Source organism: Equus przewalskii, chromosome 6 (assembly GCF_037783145.1).
Source record: "Equus przewalskii isolate Varuska chromosome 6, EquPr2, whole genome shotgun sequence".
Classification (NCBI taxonomy): domain Eukaryota; kingdom Metazoa; phylum Chordata; class Mammalia; order Perissodactyla; family Equidae; genus Equus; species Equus przewalskii.
The window spans coordinates 17,829,765-17,854,374 of record NC_091836.1 but is presented as its reverse complement, the minus strand read 5'-3'; the positions used below and the strand labels follow the sequence as shown (position 1 = coordinate 17,854,374).

The window sequence follows — 24,610 nt, the reverse complement described above, 5'->3', positions numbered from 1 at the left end:
AGTCCACACATCTTACACACACCAGTGAAAAATCACACACACATGGACATTTTCTTTCCACCTGTGTTATCACCACCCAGATGAAGACTAAATGTTTTCAGCATGCCAGAGGACTCCCTCATCCTCTTTCCCATTCATGGTGTAATTTATTAAAATACGTTCACAAATTCTTTGGTAGTCCTTCTTCCAAAAGGTGGAGCCTAATTCTAATTTCCCTTCTCCTTGAGTGTGGGCTGTACTTAGTGACTTTTTTTTTTTTTTAAGTGACTCACTTTTAACAAACAGAATGTGTACACTCATCCCTTGGTATCCGCAGGGGATTGGTTCCAGGACTCCTCCCACCAACCCTGGGGACACCAAAATCCATGGATGCTCATGTATATACAATGGCACAGTATTTGCATATAACCTGCACACACCCTCTCGTATACTTTAAATCATCTCTAGATTACTTATAATACCTAATATAATCTAAATGCTATGTAAATAGTTGTTATACTATATTGTTTAGGAAATAATGACAAGAAAAAAAAGTCTGTACATGTTTAGTATAGACGCAACCATCGCAGGCCTTTTGATCTGTGGTTGGTTGAATCTGCACATGCAGAACCCATGGATATGGAGGGCTGACTGTACAAGTCCTTCACCTCCTTGATTAAATTTCTCCCCAGGTATTTAATTCTCTTAAATGTTATTGTGATTAGAATGGAATTTCCTTTTCAGATTGTTCATTGCTGGTGTATAGAAACAACTGAATTTTATGTGTTGATCTTGTATCCTGCAACTCTGCTGAATGCATTTATTAGCTCTATAATAGCTTTCTTGTAGATTCTCTAGAATTTTCTATATAGAGTAGCGTCATCTGTGACTAGAGATAGTTTTGCTTCCTCCTTTCCATTCTGGATGCTTTATATTTATGTTTCTTGTTCTATTACTCTGGCTAGAACTTCCAGTATAATGTTAAAGAGCAGTGGTGATAGTGGGCAACCTTGTCTCATTCCTGATCTGAGGAAGAAAGCTTTCTTTCACCATTAAGTATGGTATTAGCAGTGGGTACACACCACTAAAATTTTATGCTACACAGGAAAGCCACTTAAGGGCTCCTGCAACATATCAGTTTTGCCCCCAGAAGCAGTGGACAAAGGGGTATACTTCTTGGTCAAGGGAAACTTCTGGGGTGCTGGTAAGGTTTTGCTTCTTGGTCTGGGTGCTAGATGCACAGGTGTACTCTGTTTGTGAAAATTCTTCAGGTTATATTCTTATGCTCTGTATACTTTTCTGTATGCAAGATATATTTCAATAAAGAATTTACAAGAAAAGAAGTACCCTGGATACTAGGCTCCCAGTGAGAAGTTAACAAACAGTCCACTGAAAGATAGTAGAATCTGTGAAGCTATTCTTATTCCTCCCGTTTTTCTTATTTGAAGCAATGCTGTCATGACAACTTCAAGCTGACTTTAACAATATGATTCTTCCACCCTGTGGTTAACAAATCTATTTACGTTAGGTTATCCCCCAAATGGTGATAGGAAAGGACTTCAATGTGGGTTTTTTTTGTTTTTTTGAGGAAGATTAGCCCTGAGCTAACATCTGCCAATCCTCCTCTTTTTCTGAGGAAGACTGGCCCTGAGCTAACATCCATGCCCATCTTCCTCTAGTTTATATGTGGGACGCCTACCACAGCATGGTGTGCCAAGCGGTGCCATGTCCGCACCCGGGATCCAAACCAGCGAACCCTGGGCCGCCGAAGCGGAACGTGCGCACTTAATCGCTGCACCACCGGGCTGGCCCCTCAATGTGGTTTTAACATTTGAGTTTAATCTAGCCCACCAAGTCCTCAATTCTTATTTTTGTTACATGATAAAGATCTTAAGTAGGAATCGCTTAAAATATATTTATAAAAGGTACCAGAAGTCAATTTATCTGCAACTTAATGCTACAAATAAGTATTTCTGACTTTCCTAAATATTTACAAGGCATTTTCAAATTAAGTTATGCATATGTGTAAATCACTAACTTTTCACTTAAATGAATGTCTATGAAAGGAGGGCTACTTTGGGATACTAGAACTAAATAGAAATACAACTTAGCTAGCATCTCACATTTACTCACTATCTCAAATGACAAACCTTTACTGATTTTGAAAATACTACAAAGATGACCACTCAAACATAAAAACTCACATTCATTCAGCCAAATAGTTTACCTAAAACTTCCCTTTCGCCAGTGTGGTTTATTGCCATCTTGGATAACTGCAACAAGCCGACAACCAACTTCACCATTATGCCACCTTGTGGGTTATCTAGGAGCAATTTTGAAAAAGTTAGCTAAACCATCATGGAGACAACACTTTTCTTTATGATATGCTTATATGTTAAATTATCTGATTAGAAAACTTTTCTAAAGTTTTTTAAAAAGGTTTTAAATCATGAGTAGCTCAAAAAATATGAAGTGAATGTATTTGAACTTCCTTAAGAAAGAGAACCACCAAGAAGTGATCAGCAACTTTTGGCAGACAGAGAGAAAAATGTTTTAACAAGTTGTTCACAGAAGTCAATACCTCAGCAAAACCACAAACAGAAACACAAGACTCATTCAACAGTAAGCTGGAAGGGACCTTGGGAGCATGGTTAGATTTTCAACCTCTAGCACTTAGTTTAGACCAGCACTGTCCAATAGAACTTTCTGCAATGACGCAAATGTTCTATAATCTGTGCTGTCTAATGAAAGTCACTAGCCACATGTTACTACTGAGAACTTGACATGTGCTAGTATAACAAAGAAAGTGAATTTTAAAGTTTAACACATTTAAATTTACATAGCAACATACAGCTAGTGGCTGTACCAGACAAGGCAGATCTAGACCAATAAAATACACAGACATAAGAACAAGAGATAGAGGAGTTCCTACTTTATACATACAAACACACATCTCAGAACAAATGCAGTAGAATCTCTGAGCTCAGCCAGTCAAAACCAAAATTAGTTTTAAAAAGCACTGAAAATAAAAATAAAACAACAGAAATATGAAACTAATGGGCACAAGATGATAATCAAAACATAAGGAGAAAAAGTTTCCCCCAAATGCAATACTATAGTAACCTAAACTCAAATCACATTAACATAAAAATAGATGTTTTGGGGCTGGCCCTGTGGCCCAGGGGTTAAAGTTCCGTGCGCTCTGCTTGAGTGGCCCGGGATCACAGGTTCGGATCCCAGGTGCGGACCTACTCCACTCATCAGTCATGCTGTGGAGGCATCCCACACACAAAATAGAGGAATATCGGCACAGATGTTAGCTTAGGGCTAATCTTCCTCAAGCCAAAAAAGTGCACATTTTCTTAAGTAAAAAAAAAGCTAGAAACACATATGCATATACATGTATCTGTATATAAAAAACACACACACTGGGGCCAGTCCTGTGGCCAAGTGGTTAAGTTTTCGCACTCTGCTTCAGCAGCCTGGGGTTTCACCGGTTCAGATCCTGGGCACAGACATGGTACTGTTCATCAGGACATGTTGAGGCAGCGTCCCACATGCCACAACTACAAGGACCCATAACTAAAAAAAAATATGCAACTATATACTGGGGGGATTTGTGGAGAAAAAGCAGAAAAAAAAGGAAGATTGGCAATAGTTGTTAGCTCAGTTGCCAATCTTTAAAAGCAAACACATACACACACACATATACATACACAATACACATATACATATGCATATACATGGCTAAGAGGCTTAACACGAGACACATTTCTTTTATTTAAATAAGTTAGAGCAGTAGGCAGAAACAGATTATCTGGTATGCCTGGCTTTAAGGAATTAAAATCTTTCTTTTAGGCAGTAGGAAGTTTTAACATTTTTTAAGCAGTAGAATAACACAATCATGTTTGGGTTTAGAGAAATCATTCTGGCAGAGGTGTAGAGCATGGATGAAAAAGAAGTTCAAGGTGAGGGAGAGACCATTTAGGAAGTCTTTTATGGTTAGATGAGAAATAAGAGTCTAAACTAAGTCTGTGGCAATTAAACCAAGAGCAAGAATTTATAAAACATTCTTTCAAAAAGAAATAGGTACAAATAACCCACGTCATTAAAATTAGTACCCTGGGACGCTCTCATAAGATCCATCATCTGATCTTTATGTTGTTCCAGCTGTCTCCGAAGATCCTTCAATCCTTCAAGCCTTGTCAGCGGAAGTGCATCATACTTACTTACTGAGAGAAAATGGTTAATTTCCTAAAAGAGAAAATTAGTTAAAAATGTAACTTGTTTTTGATATATTTTGGTTAAGTCTGTGAGATAAAACTTAAAAGAAACATTAAAAAGTGCCTTTTACAGATACTGACTCATATCACTATTACTACCAAACAAGGCAGAAATAAATTCTTCCATTTCAAATCCTATGTTTTAATTGTTTAAATTCTAATAGATTCTCTCATAACACAGATTTTAAGATTGCTATAGTTTGTTCAATTAAAGGGAAAAGCTTAAATTACTATTTATTTAGTACTGTAACTCTAGTTTTACATCTTAATATATTTATTTTCATGTTGATATACAGTTAAATGTAGACTATGATTTTAAAATTACAGGATTTATAAAGGAAAATATTACCTGAACATAATTTCAAAGTTTATAAAGGTTAGAAAGGATTAAAACTTGAAAAACTCTTTGAAAAGTTAAACATCATCTCTAATTCAAACATTAAATTGTCCCTCAACGGATCACAGTGTAATTCTGAGATATTACTGGATCTTTTACATATGAAAACTAAGCAATTTTATATCACATTTCTTCAATATTTAAATTTAGCTTCCTACCAAGAAATTTTGATACTCATACTTTTGCTGCAATGCAAGAGGATACATTAACATTCACTTTTTTATTTGTTGAGAGAGTAAATCTCATGTTTTTTTAAATCACAATTTTAAAAAAAGATCCAAATTTTTATTTTTAGAGCATTAGACCTTTTCAAAAAGCACTACTGTCTATCCTAATACAAAATAGTAAGATAGTGGAATAATGATTACCTCCAAGAGTGAAAAAGGTCCTCCACTGTATTTGATTTTCTGCTGAGTAATACGCAAATCCTTAAAGACAACATGGTCAGGAAAAGGATCTAAAAGTTTAATTGTCATATAGAGGTTTTCATTATCCTTGTTATCTATCACTAAGTATTTCAACAAGTCCAATACCTAAACACAATTTAAAAAGAAAAAATCAAAAGGGGAGAAATGGTTTAATTATATTTTAAAGTAAAACAACCAAATGCACTGTAATAAATGATAAAAACTCTACTAACCTAGTTCAGATAAAATGTTCTAATTACTTCTAAGGTACCTAGCTATTACTGTTTCTGTGCTTTCAAATAATTCAAAAAATATGTAAGGTGCTGCTACAGGATGGGCACTGAGGTATAAAAAGTGCCAGTATTACTGAAACATTTTATATAAGCAATATCTCACACCCCATCATGGTGGTGTCAACTGCCATCCCTCGTTTTGACTACCTCTACACTTCAGCGTAAGTAAGAGAGAGAAACTATTATGTTATTTATTAGATCAAAATTACTAGGTGCTCTGTTATTAAATGATTACAAAGATTAATTTGTTGAGAATGTTTTTCCAACCAGTTTTCAATGAATATTTTCACTAAAATTACTAATTACACCAAGTAAACATAAAACACTCAGCTCCTTCCAAGAATACTTTATCAATATATTTCAAATACCATTTTGAAGATAATTTGGGAAATTACCTGCTTCTGAACCTCCATCTGATCGTCCACAAGGGGTATGAGTGTACCAACAATAACATGGAGGTGACTTTCTAAAGCATCCTTACAGTAAGTTACTGCTGTGTGGCAAACCTGGCTTAACAGGTCACAGCAAAGAGAGAAGCTGCGTAATGACACATCCCTGAAACGAGAAGGCCTACCAGAGGAAAAAAACAGTAAGTTTTAGGAAACTCCTTTGATATAAGCTCATTCAAAAGTCATTTTTATTCAGCAGCTCTAATTCTGACATGGCTTGACATAAAAGTCGCTTTCATATCTAATTTCTTAGTGGTTTAAAAGACAAAAAGAAAAGTGACATCAGCAAATGACAGACTAGGCAGCTCCAAGCTTCCCTCCTGACAGAAACGTTGAAAAACAAGCGGAACTGTCAGAACTTTGTTATAACTCTGTAAAACAGTCAAAGATTTACAGCAATCAAACAAATGCTGAATCAAGAAAAAGGCAACTTAAAAATTGTAGAAAAGCTTTGTGGTAATTTTACTTGCACTAGCCCCACCCAATCCCCAGCTTGGCAGTAGTCATGAAAACTGCAGTCCCCATTCCCAGCTTGGCAGTAGTCATGAAAACTGCAGTCCCCATTCCCAATGTGGGATCCTGCTCCCTGGATCCAGAGGGAGCACAGCACACCTTATTCACAAATTACTGTGTATGTTTGTTCTACACCTGTCTGGGAGCTACCTGAAGGACTGATATAAGGTGCTCAGCTTGTTTTGCCTAATTGGATCTCCCCCAGGCTGAAAAAGCTGTGAGCATTGCCAGGAAACACTGTATGACTGATCAACAACCCACAGCTGCCTGGGGCACAAGATTATTGTTGAGACACACAACAGACTGCTTAAAGCCTAAAATGAAACGTTGGGGAGAAAGAGAGTTTCCTGGGGAAATCAGAACATTCAATATCACCCACGTATTTGGGGACTTTAGAAAGCTGTGCTCATGCCCAGGGTAGGATGCCTGCTCAAAAAATACCTGAGAAAACTGTAAGTTTTCACTTTGGGCTGATCCCTAAGCTCAGTGAAAGCCTGGCTAAGCACTGGAGAGTCCTTCACAGAGCCGATCTGCAAAGACTAGGAAAGATTCCCTCTCTCTCTCTCTCTCTCTCTCTCTCTCTCTGGCTCCTGCATTCAAGGAAATCTGTGTCAAATTGCTACCTGAACACAAGTTAAGGAACAGTCTTCAATGACCACACATGGTAAGGAATATACTGTCTGCAAAAACAGTTGAGTAAACTTATGAAAAAAATGGACTATTAGGGGCTGGCCTGGTGGCATAGTGGTTAAGTTCACGTGCTCTGCTTTGGCAGCCCAGGGTTTGGCAGCCTAGAGTTCGCCAGTTCAGATCCTGGGCGCAGACCTACACATTGCTCATCAAGCCATGCTGTGGCAGCATCTCACATAGAAGAACTAGAAGGACTTACAACTATGATATACAATTACATATTGGGGCTTTGGGAAGAGAAAAAAAAAAAGGAAGATTGGCAACGGATAGCTTAGGGCCAATCTTCAAAAAAAAAAAAGACTACTACAAAACACTTAAGAATAATTAACACCAATTTTTCTCAAACTCTTCCAAAAAACAGAATAGGAGGGAACACTTCCTAAGTCATTCGATGAGGCCAGCATTTCTGATACCGAATCCAGATAAAGACACCAAAGAAAAATTATAATATCCAATACCCCTTATGACTACAGACACAAAACTCCTCAACAAAATACTAGTAAACCAAATCTAACAGCATATTAAAAGGTTATACACCATGAGCAAGTAAGATTTATCCCAGGAATGCAAGAGTAGGTCAATATAAGAAAATCAATCCATGTAACACACCACATTAATAGAATGAGGGAAAATACTACAGGATCACCTCAAAAGGCACAGAAAAGGTATTTGACAAAATCCACACTTTTCATGATAAAAATGCTCAGAAAACTATGAATAGACAGGAACTTCCTAAACATAATAAAGGTAATTTATGAAAAATCCACAGCTAACAACATAATCAATATTGAAAGACTGAAAGCTTTCCTACTAAGATCAGGAGTAAGACAAGGATATCCACTTTTACTTCTGCTATTCAACACTGTACTCAACTTTTAGTTAGAGCAATTAGACAAGAAAAAGAAATAAAAGGCATCCAAATCAGAAAGGAAGAAGTAAAACTACATTCATGGATGACATAATTATATATATATAGAAACTCCCAAAGAATCCACAAGAAATCTGCTAGTGGTAACAAACAAATTTAGCAAAGCTGCAGGTCATAAGATCAACACACAAAAATCAACTGTGTTTCTATACTCCAGCAATGACAATCTGAAAGAGAAATTAAGAAAGTAATCTCATCTACAATAGCATCTAAACGAATTAAATACCTAGGAATAAATTTAACCAAGGACATAAAAGACTTGTACACTGAAAACTATAAAGCATGGATGAAAGAAATTAAAGAAGTCCAAATGAATGGAAAGACAGCCTGTATTCATGGACTGGAAAACAAATTGCTGAGATGTCACTACTATCTAAATTATCACATATTCAATGCAATCTCAATCAAAAATTCCAATAGCCTTTTTGCATAAATGGAAAAGTTGGTCATCAAATTCATACGGAATGGCAAGGGGCCCCAAATAGTCAAAATGATCTTGAAAAAGAACAACAAAATTGGAGGACTCACACTTCCTAATTTCAAAACTTACTATAAAACTACAGTAATCTACACAGCATGGTAACTGGCATTAGGATAGACCAATGGAATAGAATTGAGAATTCAGAAATAAACCCATACATCAATGGCTAACTGATTTTCGACAAGGGTGCCAAGTACATTCAAAGAGGAAAGAATAATATCTTTAACAAATGGTGCTAGAACAACTAGACTTCTACATGCAAAAGAATGAAGTTGAACCCTACCTCATAACACATATAAAAATTAAAATGGATAATGATCTAAATATAAGAGTAAAGCCATAAAACTCTTAGAATAAAACATAGGGGTAAATCTTCATGACCTTGGATTTGGTCAATGGATTCTTAAATATTACACCAAAAGTATGAGGAACAAAAGAAACAAACAGATAAATCAGACTTCATCAAAATTAAAATTTTTGTGTATCAAAAGACATTACTAGCAAAGTGAAAAGAAAATTTACAGGATAGGAGAAATTATTTGCAAATTATAATTGAAAGTTCGATATCCAGAATATATTTGCAACTCTTACATTAAGAATTCAATATCCAGAATATAAAAAAAAACTCCTACAGGTCAACAACAAAAAGAACCCAATAAAAAAAAAATTGGCAAAGGACCTGAACAGACATTTCTCCAAAGAAGATACACAAATGGTCAATAAGCACATGAAAAGATGTCCAACATCATTAGTCATTAGGGAAATGCAAAATCAAAACCACAGTGTGATACCACTTTACACCCACTACGATGGCTATAAAAAAAAAAAAGGAAAGTAAGAAGTGTAGGTAAGAATGTGGAGAAATTGGGACTCTTGTGAATTGCAGGTGGAAGGTAAAATAGTGCAGCTGCTGTGGAAAACGGTCTGGAGGTTCCTCAAAGAGCTAAATATAGAATTATTATATGACCCACCAATGTCACTCTTCAGTGTATATACCCAAAAGAACTGAAAATGGACACTCAGATACCCGTACAGCAACGTGCATTGCAGTATTATCCACAAGAGCCAAAAGGTGGAAACAACTCAAGTGTTCATCAACAGAGGAATGGATACACGAAATGTGGTATATGTATATACAATGGAATGAACATTAGCCATAAAAAGGAAGGAAGCTCTGACACGTGCTGGATGAAACTTGCAGACATTACTCTAAGTGAAATAGCCAGATAGAAAAGGACAAATATTTTATGATTCTACTTACATAAAATATGTGGAATAGGCAAAGTTATAGAGACAAGAAGTAGATTAGAGGTTATCAGGGGCTGGTGGGAAGGGGGAATGTGAAGTTATTACTTAATACATACAAAGGTACTGTTTGAGGTAATGAAAAAGTTTTAAAAGTAGACAGGGGTTATGGCTGCACAACACTGTGAATGTAATTAATGTCACTGAATTGGGCATTGAAAATGGTTAAAATGATAAATTTCACGTTATATATTTTACCATAATAAAAAAAAGATTAATGAATGAAAGACTGAATGACTATACATAATTTAAATAAAAATAAAAATTATATTAAAGCCAAAAAGAAAAATATCAGAAGACAAAACGAAAATATTCATGTTCTTTGAAGAACTTATATTTATTTGATAATAATGTTATCAAGTAATAAGAAAAGAAATAATAGAAATATCACTAGAATCAATGGAGAAGAACAGAGATGCTAGATTGAATATACAACCCAAAATCTATAGTAACTGTGATACTGTGATTTATAACAAGAAACATATTTAGTCTTCATCTCCCATTTCTGGCACAGAGCTCCTAAAACTCTTGGAATTCCCTTAGATGAGAGAAATCAAGGTGTCTTTTGTTATGTTAATGTAGTGACTCTGGGAAAGCACCTACAAATGGGGTCTGGTTGCCAGGAGAACCAACCCTGTGATTAGAGAGTTGCAACCTCTTGGACCTCTGGGAAAGGGAGAGGGTTGGGAGGTTGAATCAATCACCAATGGCCAGTGATTTCACCAATCATGCCTATGTAATGAGGCCTCTATGAAAACCAAAAGGACAGGATTCCTGGAGCTTCCGGGTTGGTGAACATGTGCAAATGTGGGGAGAGTGGAGCACCTGGAGAGGGCATGGAAGTTCTGTGCCCCTTCCCCATACCTTGCCATATGCTATGTTCAAATCTTCCATCTAGCTGTTCTTTTTTTCTTTTTTTTTAAAGATTGGCACCTGAGCTAACAACTGTTGCCAATATTCTTTTCTTTTTTCTGCCTTTTCTCCCCAAGTCCCCCCAGTACATAGTTGTATATTTCACTTGTGGGTCGTTCTAGTTGTGGCATGTGGGACACTGCCTCAGCATGGCCTGATGATCGGTGCCATGTCCACACCCAGAATCCAAATCGGCAAAACCCTGGGCCGCCGAAGCGGAGTGCAAGAACTTAACCACTCGGCCACAGGGCCAACCCCCATCTAGCTGTTCTTGAGTTATACCCTTTTATAATAAAGCAGTAATCTAGTGAACAAATGGGTTTCTCGAGTTCTGTGAGCCGTTCTAGCAAATTACTCAAACCCAAGAAAGGGGATCAATCTCCAGTTGTCGGAAGTACAGGTGATAACCCGGGCTTGTGACTGGTATTCGAAGTTGGGGGGCAGTCTTCTAAGAGTGAGTCTTTCACCTGTGGGATCTACATCACCTCTGGGTAGACTGTGTCAGAATTGAGTTGAATTGTAGGACACCAGCTAGTGTCTAGAGAATTTCCTGGATGTATGTGGGGAACAGTTCCCTTCCCCCACACTGGAATTGGTGAACAAAACTAATATAGTAATTTATATATTTCAGGCCACCTAAAATTAGAATATTTATTTTAAAATGTTGAAGACATTAAATGCTGAAGTACTTAAAATTTCTAGAGCTGGAGAAGTAGTAACGCAATTTTCAAAAAATAATAGGTAGATATCACATATATCAAAAAGCAAAATTCAGAAAACAATACTCTGGCTTCCAGCTCTTAGAAGCATATACATTTCCAATTAAGATAGGGTAGAAAAACTACTTATATATTGCTCTAAATACAATATTTACCTTTTGTTGATATAGTGAATCAAAGTATAAATAACATCTCGAAGAACAAAGGCCCAAGCTCCTCCTAAGCCACTTTTTATATCTTTCAGTAATAAGCTAACAAACAGGTGATATATTTTAAGAATTCTGTGCTTTTTATAAATATTATTTGTCTCAGCTGCTTGCACACATATGGCTAGAAGAATTTTCTGATAGGAATCCTAGAAAATAGATATACATTTAGTAAAAACTTGTCTAATCACATATACTCAGTTATAATACATACACATTTTACAGTCAAAATAACTAAAATACAGAATTTAGTTTTGGGTTTGATATCGAATGCAAATATTACATTAAGAAAATTACTATCTTAAACTTAAAAAACTATTATCAATTTATTTAGTTTTCAGAGAGTAAACTATAACTAAATAGCATATTCTTCAAATATATATATATTCCCTGAGCCAATATTTGACTACGGTATCACAAAATTCAGACCTCATAGTAACATATTTCAATTAACACTGACAAGTAAAATACCAAGATATCAACTGATAAATGAGTGCTTCTTCTTAATTTATTCAGATGAATTTTCCATTTGTTTACTTTTTTCTCTTTAAGATGTACTTACACAGATTTTCTAGCTGAAAAAGAAGGAATTCTCCAGTTATTATACCAATAATGTGTACTTACAGGGCTTTTGGAAAGAATTTCTACAATGCTTTTAAGCTTGGTTTTATGGCAACTGCTGATATAGGCAAATGTTGCTTTAATCACATGTGACGGAAAATGAGGTGGATTAGGAGCAGGATCCAAATCCCTAAGAGTTATAGGAAAAATGCAGTCATCATTTTCAGAACAAATTTATCAAGAAAAAAGATTTTGTTGATAGACTAGTGAACTTCCAAAAGGAAAATTTAGATTACAATAATCCCAAATTTTAAAATTATTTTTCTACTAAAAAACTAGACTTCTAATAAAATCACAAATGACATATCAGTCCATATGGATCAATCAGAATATTTAAATATCTTTACCCTCTATGACTTAATCAATTTTAAATGATGTGCTTAAGAAATCTTTTATGAAGTTAATGGCAATTCCACAAATGAGCCTCAGTATCACTTCACTTCAGGTCAGAATTACAGCTCTATGCTAGTACTGTGAATGCAATAATATTTTAAGACATAGCAATCAAACCTATTCACATCAAATGAAATGGTAATGTAAAAGTACTTTGGTAGCTATTATTATTATTTTATATGCCTAGCATTGTAGGGCAGATAAAAATAGTAAAAAGTGCTTTCAGGTAGTTTACAATTAAACTGGGAAAACAACTAACATTCATATACAACTAAGTGGGTTTCATATCCAAATTAAATTCTAGTACAGTAAGATTCTGATAGCTAACGAGCATGATAAAGAAAACGTGATTTAGAAACGCAAGTCACAGGTAAAGAGAAGAGAACAAGGAATAATGTGTCAAGAAGAAGAAAATTGCAAGAGACAACAAATAGCACAATACTCAAATACTACAGAAAGATTGAGAAGAGAAAGGTCATTGGATTTGCAAACAAGGTGGTCAGCTAGAAAGAGTAATTACTATGGAGAGGCTACAGTAGAAGCAGATAGATAATTTCTTCAATTCCAAGGTAGCTATTTTTAAAGAAACAATTTAAAAGCAGAGTACATGCCTAAAACTGAAATAGACATTTGAAGGTCAACCAATAAATCTGCCAAAGAACTTCTGAAATGTAGCTAATGCTGTAAGTATAAAATACCCATACCCTGAAAAGTCACAGAGGTCAGTGCTTTGGCTGGCACCAGAAGTTGCTGGTTCATGTAAGGTCATCAATAACTCCACCACAATCTCTGGTAAATTACTCCTGAATAAATGATCAATCTGCAAAGGTACAAAATTGCAATATATATTTAACTTTTTATGTTTGTGATCTTTAAGACAGCTCCAGGGGCTAATGTTACTGCCTCATTTCCAAAATTATTCAGTGACTATAGAAGGAAATAGATGACCAAAGATCTAAGACCTGCAAGACATACAGCTCACTTCACTTTTTTCCTGCTATGCAGACAACCTGCAGACTGAGAGGGAGGTCGGGAAATCAGACTAAATAAGACTCCCTTAATCCGACTCTTTAGTTTAATTTTAAAGAATAATTTTAATTGACTAAGGCTTCAGGTCTAGCATGAAATTCCTCAAACTAATAAATTCCCTGCCAACCCAGTCCCCCACTGATATATATTGCTCCTCAATCTGCATTTTACTCTTGACTTATTTGGCAACTCTATTTGACTTATAAAACTTTACTAGTAAGAATTTCCACTGACTAGCAATAATCATCTTTGCTCCCTGAATGATTTCCCCCCAGATTTCTACTTGGCTGATATCCCAAATAGCTAAGCTAGCTGAAGCCCACATCTCCTGTCATTTACAGTAAACTAACATCCTCCCCAACAGGAGCAGACTCCTCATCAATCCACTTCCTGCTACAGGTAGCCTCACAAAGGACATAAATTCTCTAAATATAAGGAATGCATCTGCTACATTATATCGCAACCACATGAATGAGAACCATGAAGTTTTAAAGGTGGATTTATTAGCTCTCCAAATAAGAAATTACAGGGCTCTAAACTAAAAGGCAAATGGCTGATTTACTTAATGCAGAGGGAGGTTTGGAAACACTTTCTAACAATGAAAGTATTTTGGAATGTGACAAGAAAGAAACGTAATGGAAAGATCCTAGCCTTTCCCTCAGGCTTACACATCAGTTATCCAAGTCATTATCTCCAAGGTTTCAGCCTTTTAAAAAATCCAGCCTCATTTCAAAGTATATCTGAGATAAAGGACAAATTAGTCAAACTTGATTAATATCAGAGGAAAAATTAATGAATTTCCTTGCACATAAGATGATGACTATCTTCGCTAGTTTCACATGATTCTCTAATAACCAGATCTGTAAAGTTTAGCTAAGGTACATATAAACTGTTCAGATGTCTAGGTATAGCTAAACAATCTTATAATTGTAAATATTTTAGGCATTCAGCAACTGACAGTTTTAGAAGACTCAAAGACTGATAAAAGTTGTACTAACACTTATCAATAGAAAAAAAACTTTAGAAGATTGATTCAGAGAAAGCACATATTAGAGGAAAAAAATTAACTTATAATGACAACTTAATGCTGAATGAAATAGAAACTAATAAGAAATTAATTTATGTCTTTAACCAACAAACTAAGAAATCATTATTTAATTTTAGCCTCTTTCGATTCTGGAGACTGGTGTTTTAATGAGGATTTAATGTAATCACTTTTCCCATCTAGACTTACTTTGACTCTGAAAATTGTTATCTTTTGGTTTGAATACAGAAAAAAAGAACAGTAAGACAAGGCTTGCTCAGAAGTCTAAGCTGGGAGTTTGGGTGGGAGGGTAGAGGCAGTGTCTCTCTCATAAATTCCACAGCCTTTAGAGTGCCAACATTCCATTCCAACTGCCTTCTGGGAAAGGAGCTCCTCTGTTCACCATTTGCCTCCAGACGGAAGACCTACAACAAGCACTGACTGGCAATGGTCTATCTAAGCAACTAGAGACTTGCTGTTCCATTTCTTGGTTCAATATAGATGACTGGGCAACAAAAAAAGAGTCTCTTGAAGTTTATCCAATTGTAATTCTACTGTTAACCAAGCTTGGTTAGTCATCCCCTACTTACATTTAAAAAAATTTTTAAAAATTGGAGTGACCAACCCTCTCTGACCTTAAAAAGTTTATATATATGTGTTTTAATATAAGTCGCTTCAAATAATTTTGAATATATATAAATTACTATAAAACAAACAGGCGTTAGATCCATTTTTACTTGGCTCCATCTTTTATCAAATAATGAGTAATCAATATATACTAGGTGGCTGGGATACATCAGCAAAAAGAAAAGAGAAAAAAATCCTACTCTCACAGTACTTATAGTGGAGAAGACTGATAAAAGACAATGAACATAATTCATAAGTCAATTATATCATATGTTAGAAGGTAATCAGTGTCATGGAAAAAAGAAAGCAGGGTATGGGAACTTGGGATTGTACTTTTCCTTGAAAAGTGAAGGGCTTGATGAGATTGAAGAGGAAAGTAAGGAAGATTTTCTATACATTGTTGAGTATCGTTTGAATTTAACAACCAGCTTGCATTCATGTTTTACTGCCAATTAAAATAAATTTTAAAAAGGAAAAAGCAATAAAATTATTCCAAAGTTGAGGGGTTTTTTTAAAATTTCTGATTTTAAACATTTCATTTAAAAGTGAATCAAAAGGTTGGGGCTGGCCCCGTGGCCGAGTGGTTAAGTTCGCGCGCTCCGCTGCGGGCGGCCCAGTGTTTCGTTGGTTCGAATCCTGGGCGCGGACATGGCACTGCTCGTCAGACCACGCTGAGGCAGCGTCCCACATAGCACAACTAGAAGAACCCACAACGAGAAATATACAACTATGTACTGGGGGGCTTTGGGGAGAAAAAGGAAAAAATAAAATCTTTAAAAAAAAAAAAAGTCAATCAAAAGGCGAGAACACTGTATAACAACAAAAAAAAATTCATGGATTGTCTATGCTAAATAGTGATTACCATATACTAAATTTAACTGCATAAATAACGAATAGCTTTAAAATTTTAAAGTTACATCTCAGATCAATTAAGGAATAAAAAGTAGGTAACAGCTGAAGCAATACCTGTTTTCCTAATACATTTTCATCTTTAAGCATATCATAGACTTTGGTAGCAGTCTCTCTTTGCTGTGCCATCCCACTGTCTCCAGTATCCTCATAGGCAAAGTAAGGCAGAATATTTACAAGAATCTTTGGAAAGCAGTCTGTTAGAAGACTTTTCCAATCCTCTTGAATCTGATTAGCAATGGACTTCACCTCATCAAAATCACTTCTAATCACCAGATGTGGAATCAAAACTTTGTAACAAGATCTAAAAGTATAAAAATTTAAACAATACATTAAACATAATTTTTCAAAGTAAAATTTTATAATATAGTTCTTAAAATAATAAAATGCTTTAATAAGCATTAGAGTATAACTTCATCTAGATCACTGAGCACTTTACACAATTTTATAAATGGAGAAATGAAGTTAAGTAAATTCTAAATAGTCACACTAAAAAATTAGAGATAACAGAATATACCAGTCTAATTCTGTGATCAGAAAACCATGGGAATTGAATTTATATTTATTTCTTCTGCATAATCACTTTATGCAAAATTAGTATAAAATGAAAATGTCAAGCAATTTATGAATTCAAAGAAATGTAAATATTGTTACTGCTGAAATGAATGAATAAGGACCACTAAACAATTATGAACTACCTTCCCATCATCCTGATTCCTAAACATTATTCTTTAGTTGTTCTAAACCTATTTTCAAAATTTTCTTCTCCAGAGTTAGAGTTAGCAAAAGTAATACTTTTACATTAAACTTTAAATCTAATAGAAATAGTAACTAAATGGCTATAGTCAAGCAACAGAAAAGAAAAACAAAGCAAAAATAATCACCCACTAGTTTTATCTTTGTCAAACATTAAAGCTGAAAGGGATCTTAACATCTCCTTGTGTAACTTCCTTACTTTACAGATTAAAAAACCAAGACCCAGGGGCCAGCCCAGTGGTGTAATGGTTAAGTTCGCATGCTCTGCTTCAGTGGCCCAGGGTCTGCAGGTTCGGATCCCATGCGCAGACCTACATACCACTCATCAAGCCATGCTGTGGTGGTGTCTCACAAAACAGAGGGAGGCTGGCATAGCTGTTAGCTCAGTGACAATCTTCCTCAAGCAAAAACAGGAAAATGGTCAACAGATATTACCTCAGAGCCAATCTTCCTCACCAAAAAACAAAAACAAAAAAAAAACAAGCCCTGAGGGTATTTACATGGCTTACCTAAATTCACATGGCTAGTTATTGGCACAGGTAGGACCAGATTCAATATACTTTCATCAAAACAAGCCTTCCTGCCTCTCATACTATACAGCCTCCCACCTGTGTGTGTGTGGGGGGGGGGGTGGGGGGGGTGGGACTGCCAAACATTATTACCTAATTTTAAATTAAATATATTTCACCTGTGCCATATGTAAACCTACCTATAGAAATCCTCAACATTTGCGTAGTTTAATAAGATAAAAGGAAAAGAAGATAAACTGTATTCATTATCTCGAAGATTTAGCCATTCCAAAATTAGATAATCCAAATGAGAAGCCATGAAGTCTTCTAAATTTCTATATCCAAAAGTTTCAGAAACTTTCTCTAAAACCTGTAAAAGTCAAAAAGAAATCAATGCTTTAAGAAAACAACAAAATAATAAATCATTTAAATCCTTAATACATATTTACAGTATGACTTGGACTCATTCATTTAACTTTTCTATACCTTGATTTACTAATCTATGAGATGGGGATAATGAAAGTACCTACTTCAGCAAGACTAATTGAAAAAAATGTATTTACTACAATTATCACAGTGCCTGGAACAGAGGAAACCCTTAAATGAATAAAACCAGAAAAATATGTTATAATTTTCAACATCTGATTTTATTTCAAAGGAAGGTCTAACGTAAAATAAAATTCTCAGCCCTAAATTCAAATGAGAAAAACCTAAATGCTATATTCAACTTACACTAATAATTAGGTAGTGTAATAATCTACTTAAAAAAAAAGGAACTTTTTATTTTAATACTGAGAGGTAAAAGGTTAACTTGTCTAAGACTGATTACCCATAGGTTAGCTTTCTACTGTAAAGCTCCATGGAAACCATGCTGGTAGAATGATAAACGGTTTATCAGACCACTGATCTATCACTGGTTCATCATGTAAAAATCTACAATGGAAAGGCTTGGAAATTTCCAAATGATGAATGCTGAGGTGGTGGAATAGAGCAGAAGCGAACATTCTACAGCACTGTGCTGATGTAATTGCAAGGCTAGACCCTAGTCCTCCTTTCCTAACCATGCAACTTAAAAATATCACAGCTCTGAAATTTGACTTCTGGACCTGCTAGATCCCAATGTCCCGTCCCAGAAGCCACCAGGCAAAATGCTTGCTACTGCTCTTTTCTCCATGTGTTTCCCTCAATAAATGCTATTCCAGAGAGTCTGGTCTGTAAGCTAACAGGTCATTCACCCTTGTTAGTTCAATAAATGCCTTGTGAAATGCTCTTAAACTGAATGTAAAAAATGACACCGCGTACAAGTTATTTAAAGAGTTACTGCTTTCCAATATTCTAAACTTAAAAAATAAAACTGTCTCCAAATCCCTAATAAGTGCCACTTTAAAAATCTAGCTTAAACTTTTTAAAATGTTTAAGTTACCCAAGGAAGATTATAATAAAAAATATTCATCTACACGTACCTTTTTAACAAGGTGAGGTTCTAATCCATCGTCTTTCACAGACTTGCATAGGGCAAACAAAGCCTGTTTTTCACAGACAGGGCTACAGCATAAAACCACAGCTATCATCATCAGTAAAACAGCTTTTCTATTATAAATATCATCCAAAAGTTCAGGGTTCTCAGCTCTCTGGGACTTCAAAATAATTTTAAAAACAATAATGTAATGTAAATATTTAAACATTACAAATAAACCAAGCAGGCTAAAATCAAAGTACACAGTGACAACACCTAAGCAGCCAGTGAACAGTTTTAAATCCTACAGTGATGGAGCTGACAGTAGAGACTTTCAGAAAATATCAAAGTTTCTAGAGTAGGAAAGACCGCTTTTGACAAGATCTTATGGAAAGAATTGCCAAACATTTCAGTGAAGTAGAAAGCACTTTAATAAAAAAAGAAACTAAGAAGGTGAGAGAGATTAAAAGCTTCTCTTCAACTACCATGTATACCTCCTGAGATGCTTATTTTATCATTATGATACCCTGATAGTTCTTTATACTTTTAAAAATATTGTCATATATATTATACAAAAAGCCCAATAAAATCATGCAACTAATTAGAATAAGTGCTTTTAGTTTAACAATCATTATAATATCCCAAGAGATGCATACATTTTTTGACTAGCTATACTTGACAGAAATTTCTCTTCACATTTAGAAAACTCTGCTACTCACTGATCCTAGTTCTATTTTTTTGTACAAGAAAATGTCAGGACCTAATTCTGTTACTAAATGGTAATCATTGACATATTGAAAATAGCTATGAGGTTCCCACTAAGTCAACTCCTTCACTTAATCCTTTTAAGAAATAGATCTACAGACTCTAACATCCTAGTTAAAAATCTACTTTTACTTGGAACCAAACCCAACATGCTAGCTTCCTCTAAAATGTATAGAAGACCCAAGTTCTTTTTATCAACTTGTTCTGACAGTATTCTTCTATTAATGACATCTAAGACAGAATTTGGTTTCTTGATAACTACTACAATGCTGATTCATACTGTGTTCTCAAAATGTAAAACTTCTTAGGTCTTTTTCCAAGTGAACTGCTGTCAGGTCAGTATTTTCCCTTTGCACACGACGAACTGATTTTAAAATGTATATTATCTCTACTAAATTTTTTATTATTTGCACTCACCTTTCCAATCTATTAAAATCCTTTTCTAAATTCACATTCTTTCATGCAACTGTCCTTTTCAATTTTGTGCTATCACGGATTACAAAGTGATTTGATTAACCACCTCATGTACTTGTTATAAACAATCAAGGCACAAATAATTGAAAAAATAAATTCAAATACTAAGACAATTTTTGCCATTTTAAGAAAAAAATTCTCTAGAGAAATATGCAAATCACAAGGTTCAGTAACGAACACCAAGATGATTTGATCTTCCCTGTTAGAACATTTTCCTTAATCCATTTCTTCCTATTACCACTATTCCCTGAATTAGCTTTTAGTCAAATCTTTAAAAAAAAAGTTTTTTAATTAAAAAAAGCCATTTATAGTCCCATAAAAACTCAGTAAATTTTTTTCCCACAAAAATTCTACATGTGAGTTGAACCAAAAGAAATTGCCATTATTTGACCAATTCTGACCATAAATAAGGCAATTTCAATCAATTCATACAGATGTTTTAGTCTAGCTTTATATTGTAAATGATAGGATACAACTGTCTCAGGCCAACCTTAGTAAAGTATATAAATAAAGAAAGCATGCAATAATAGCAAATAGGCATTAGTAAAATTACCACTTGTCTCATTCCTTCTTGAGCTTTCAAGTATGCATTTTCAAAAGCTGTTTGCTGAAGCTTCAAAGGAAGTGCTTTCAATAACCTGGAAGAACTTCCTTGTTCCATATCCTGGAATAATCTTTAAGAAAAAAAAATTAAATAAAAGCAAACAGCGAAATAATTTTTTACCTTAAACTTTACTTTCCAAAGCATAGCACAGGACAAAAATAAATCACTCTATGAGACCTACTAACATACTAGGTCTTCCATTTAAAGAGGTTCAGATCAACTGCTTAATATTAGGGTCTTTACACATACTCCTTTTTTCTCCTAAAACTGAAAAGGTCTCAACAGATCTTTTAGCTTATTGCCCAAACCTGAATAGCCCTGAACTCAAACTAGCCAGAAAAGAAAAACTGTCCTCTGGTCAAACACCAATTAGAAGAAGCCACAGACTCCTATGTCAACCTGTTCTATTATCAATCACCCTGAAAGTGGATAGCTTAATGTGTTGATGTCCCATTTAATTTTTTTTATGTGATGGCGAAGAGCTGATCAGTGCCTTTTGCATTATATCCTATCATATTTAAAGACAACAATTTAATCACTTTTTCCTTTGTGCTTTTTTAGTAATCAAAACTTGAACATTTTTCCGTGTTATTCTGATTCCTCCAGTTTCTCTAACCTCTCTTAAAATAGCCCAGTATTAGATATCTAACAAATAAACAACCAAAAACAATAACAAATACAATGTTCATGCCATTCTTGAATTTATACATTTTTGAATCTTAAGAGATTTTTCAATGCCACCACTACACTGCTTTATTACATTCAACTTAGGGTCCTCAAAAACCCCAGATCTTTAACTTCAGTATATATCTGCTATCTTGTAAGGACCTGAAGTAAAGCACACGTTCATTAGCAATCCTTACAATGCACTATGGTCTTAGTGAAAAAAGGCTCAAACCTAAGGAGTTAAGACACAAATTCTGATTTACAGAATTTATATCCTAGCTTATATCCTAGGTAAATGTATTAAAATACAATATTTCAATAGTGATAAATGCTATAGAGAAATAAAGCAGAGAGGTCCTTTATTTACAGGGAGTGAGAGGTGGCGAAGGCATAAGTAGGTTGCAATTTAGAGTTTTAAAATCAATTTAATAACCTCATAAACATGCAGTCCTTAAGAAATGAATATTTGCTTCTTCAGGTACTCAAACACAAGACAGATTCCTATGACAGAATCAGTCCAATGCCTAATTGTGTGTTCACTTAAGTAAAAATCATTGTAATCAGCACAATGTAAAATGTGCTAATTTTCGTTTAACATATTCATATAAAATCACAGTAATACCCAAACATTCTATATCTCCCATAAGTTGAAACAGACACACGTCCTTCAACTCAACCACTTACTAGCTATATGGCACGGAACAAGTAATTTTACCTCTCCAAGCCACAAAGTTTTCATTTAAAAATTGGAGAAAATAATAGTATCTAAGTGATAGAGTTGTCAGAATTAAGAGAAAACATAAATGCCGGGCATAGAGCATATGCTCAGTAAGCATTCGCTATTTTCAATACCATTACTGACTTATGATTGCACGAGACACGGCACCGCTATCTGCAGTGTTCCAGACACTTCACAAATACTTGACCCATTACCTGTTGATTGACTCTGCAGCCAACATGCGAACTTGGTGATGATCATCAGCAAGAAATTGTGGAAATATTTCATTTACAGGAAAGTTGTTTCCCTTTACCTTAAGAATAGCCCATTTTGAATAAGGATCGGCCTATGGGAAAAAAGTAACTGAGGCTAAATATGAAATATTAAGAGAAAAATCACCCATTAACAAACAGAAACAAGGCCTGCTTAAAAAATTTCAGTGGAGACCTTACTAATGCTTAATGTGGAATAACTCACCTCAAGCAAGGTTTTAAGGCATTTTACCAGTGCCATTCTTACAGAGAATGCGTATTTCCCCTCCTTTGTTAAGCGCCTGAAATAAAGTGTTCCGATGTCAAATAATTATTCCAATAAAAGCACAGTCAAAATAATCACAAGACATTAGGGTTATTCTAGGTTGCTTCTAAAATTTATTTCCTTGCTAAATTTAATTCTCATTATGTGGCATACATCAATATCTCACCTTTCTAAAAAGTGCAGCTAAAAGAAATTAGTTTGAAAAGGAGCTCATTTTAATGTACATTATTTATTTTATAGGATTATGCCTCATGTGGAGGCTATCATACTTCAGCTAATCACATTAGAGTAAACTTGCTTTAAAAGGACAAAAAATCTTAAGTTTTTCTTGTTCTATCAAAGATTTTAAAACCACATTCTATACTGATTCAGAAGTCCTTACAATCAAATGATATGAAGGTTCTAAGTTACATATATATGCTCCTCTGTAAGTACCATGGTGTTACTCAGACTGTGAATATAGGGCATGAAATAACCAGATGATGCTAAGACCAATTTGTTCACTTTAGGAACATGAACAATTCAATTTTAGGCTCGTTGCACTTTGCCTTATTCACCTATAAGTCAAACTTCTTATGTGATTCAAAATTTAGACAGAAATACACTCAACACACTTTAGAAAGCCAAGCCTTAAGCAATAAACAATGTAGTTCTTCAAGTAATTAAGGAGGGAAACACTAATTACATTCTACTATTGTTAAAAGATGTATAAATAATTACATTCGAGAATTAGAAGAAATCACTAACAAAGAAATGCAACATTTGCATTTGTATCCAGAGGTAGCAAAAGAAAAATCAGAAGTTCAAAAAATAGTCTGTTCCTACCAAAATACTTCAATCACTCTTAGAAACTGTTCTTGAGCATCCTTTGTGTTCTCAGCATCCATATTGCCTTGACGTAGGTTCATCACTACATGAAGAACATGGTTTAAAACTGTCTTACAAACATCTTGGTCACGGCGATAAAAAGAACACACATTGCTGGAGTGGAAAAAGTTTAACTTCATTATAACAGAATGTATCAATTATACTAATTTAAAGTGAACATAACATATGGTTTTAATTTCTTACGATAGTGGTTTCAGAAGTTCAACAACATCTTCCATTGGCAAGGAATATTCTTCTCCGGGCAGCTCCTTTAAAAGCACTAGATACTAAGATAGTAGGGAAAACAAAATCAGGGGTTTTTTCCTAGATCATTTACTTAAATAAGCATATATGTAACCATAAATTCATATATAGATGCCCAGGCACACACACAACAGTGAATGTCTAAAAGATGCAGTACAGCAAAAAAGAGGTTTGAAGTCAAACAGAGCTGGATTCAAATCCCAGCACTACAACCTATTAGTTGTATGATTAAAAAACCTTCATTGTCATCTGAGCCTTTGTACCCTCACCTATAAAATGGTTATAAACCACATATCTGGTTGGATTCATGTGAGGATTAGAGGGAACAAATGTAAAGGTCCAGCACTTATTGTAGGAATTCAATAAATGATAATTGTTAATTAACACTGTTGGGGTTAAAAGCCTGAGCAAGAATCTAAAACTAATACAGTTTTATTAATATAAAACTAATACAGGACATATGGAGTATGTTCCTACTCTCTCAAAATTATGCTTGGGGATAAAAGTTTAATGGTCAAAAACTATTCTATTAATGAATTTTGGAAAGCAGAGATAATCATGGGCAGGAAAGAAGTCAAATACCCTGACCTCTCTTCCTACGAGGCAACCTCGTAAGGCTCTCTATGGTACTATGGATACAAAGGGCTGTGCAGTAACTATCAGTTATAATGGAGGTTATAACTAGGAAGCCAGTTTCTGAGAGCTACCCAATAATTTTCCACCTGTAGTAGGAAATCAGAAGACTTTTTTCCCTATCTTCTGTATATAGAAAAATATTTCTCACTCCTTCTCAAATATTTTAAAAGAACATTAAATTGGACCATTTTAA

The 24,610-nt window shown here is 34.8% G+C and overlaps 1 protein-coding gene across 7 annotated transcripts in view; it reads right to left on the bottom strand.

Annotated features, from left to right (window-relative positions):
* The window catches only part of ATM (ATM serine/threonine kinase), a 115,813-nt gene that overhangs the window by 56,102 nt on the left and 35,101 nt on the right, over positions 1-24,610 (bottom strand). For all 7 annotated transcript variants that reach the window (XR_011541341.1, XM_070624831.1, XM_070624833.1 and 4 more), the window contains exons 20-34: positions 23,722-23,804; positions 23,476-23,631; positions 22,591-22,666; positions 22,329-22,459; positions 20,679-20,799; positions 18,894-19,067; positions 17,631-17,800; positions 16,223-16,469; positions 13,281-13,396; positions 12,187-12,313; positions 11,512-11,711; positions 5,755-5,929; positions 5,028-5,192; positions 4,101-4,233; positions 2,207-2,302 (exon numbers count right to left, since the gene is read on the bottom strand). Coding sequence is in view for 6 of the 7 variants with exons in the window: in XM_070624831.1 (XP_070480932.1) it covers positions 2,207-2,302; positions 4,101-4,233; positions 5,028-5,192; positions 5,755-5,929; positions 11,512-11,711; positions 12,187-12,313; positions 13,281-13,396; positions 16,223-16,469; positions 17,631-17,800; positions 18,894-19,067; positions 20,679-20,799; positions 22,329-22,459; positions 22,591-22,666; positions 23,476-23,631; positions 23,722-23,804 (2,170 nt within the window). In the remaining variant the exon portion in view is untranslated. The remainder of the gene's footprint in view (positions 1-2,206; positions 2,303-4,100; positions 4,234-5,027; positions 5,193-5,754; positions 5,930-11,511; positions 11,712-12,186; positions 12,314-13,280; positions 13,397-16,222; positions 16,470-17,630; positions 17,801-18,893; positions 19,068-20,678; positions 20,800-22,328; positions 22,460-22,590; positions 22,667-23,475; positions 23,632-23,721; positions 23,805-24,610) is intronic.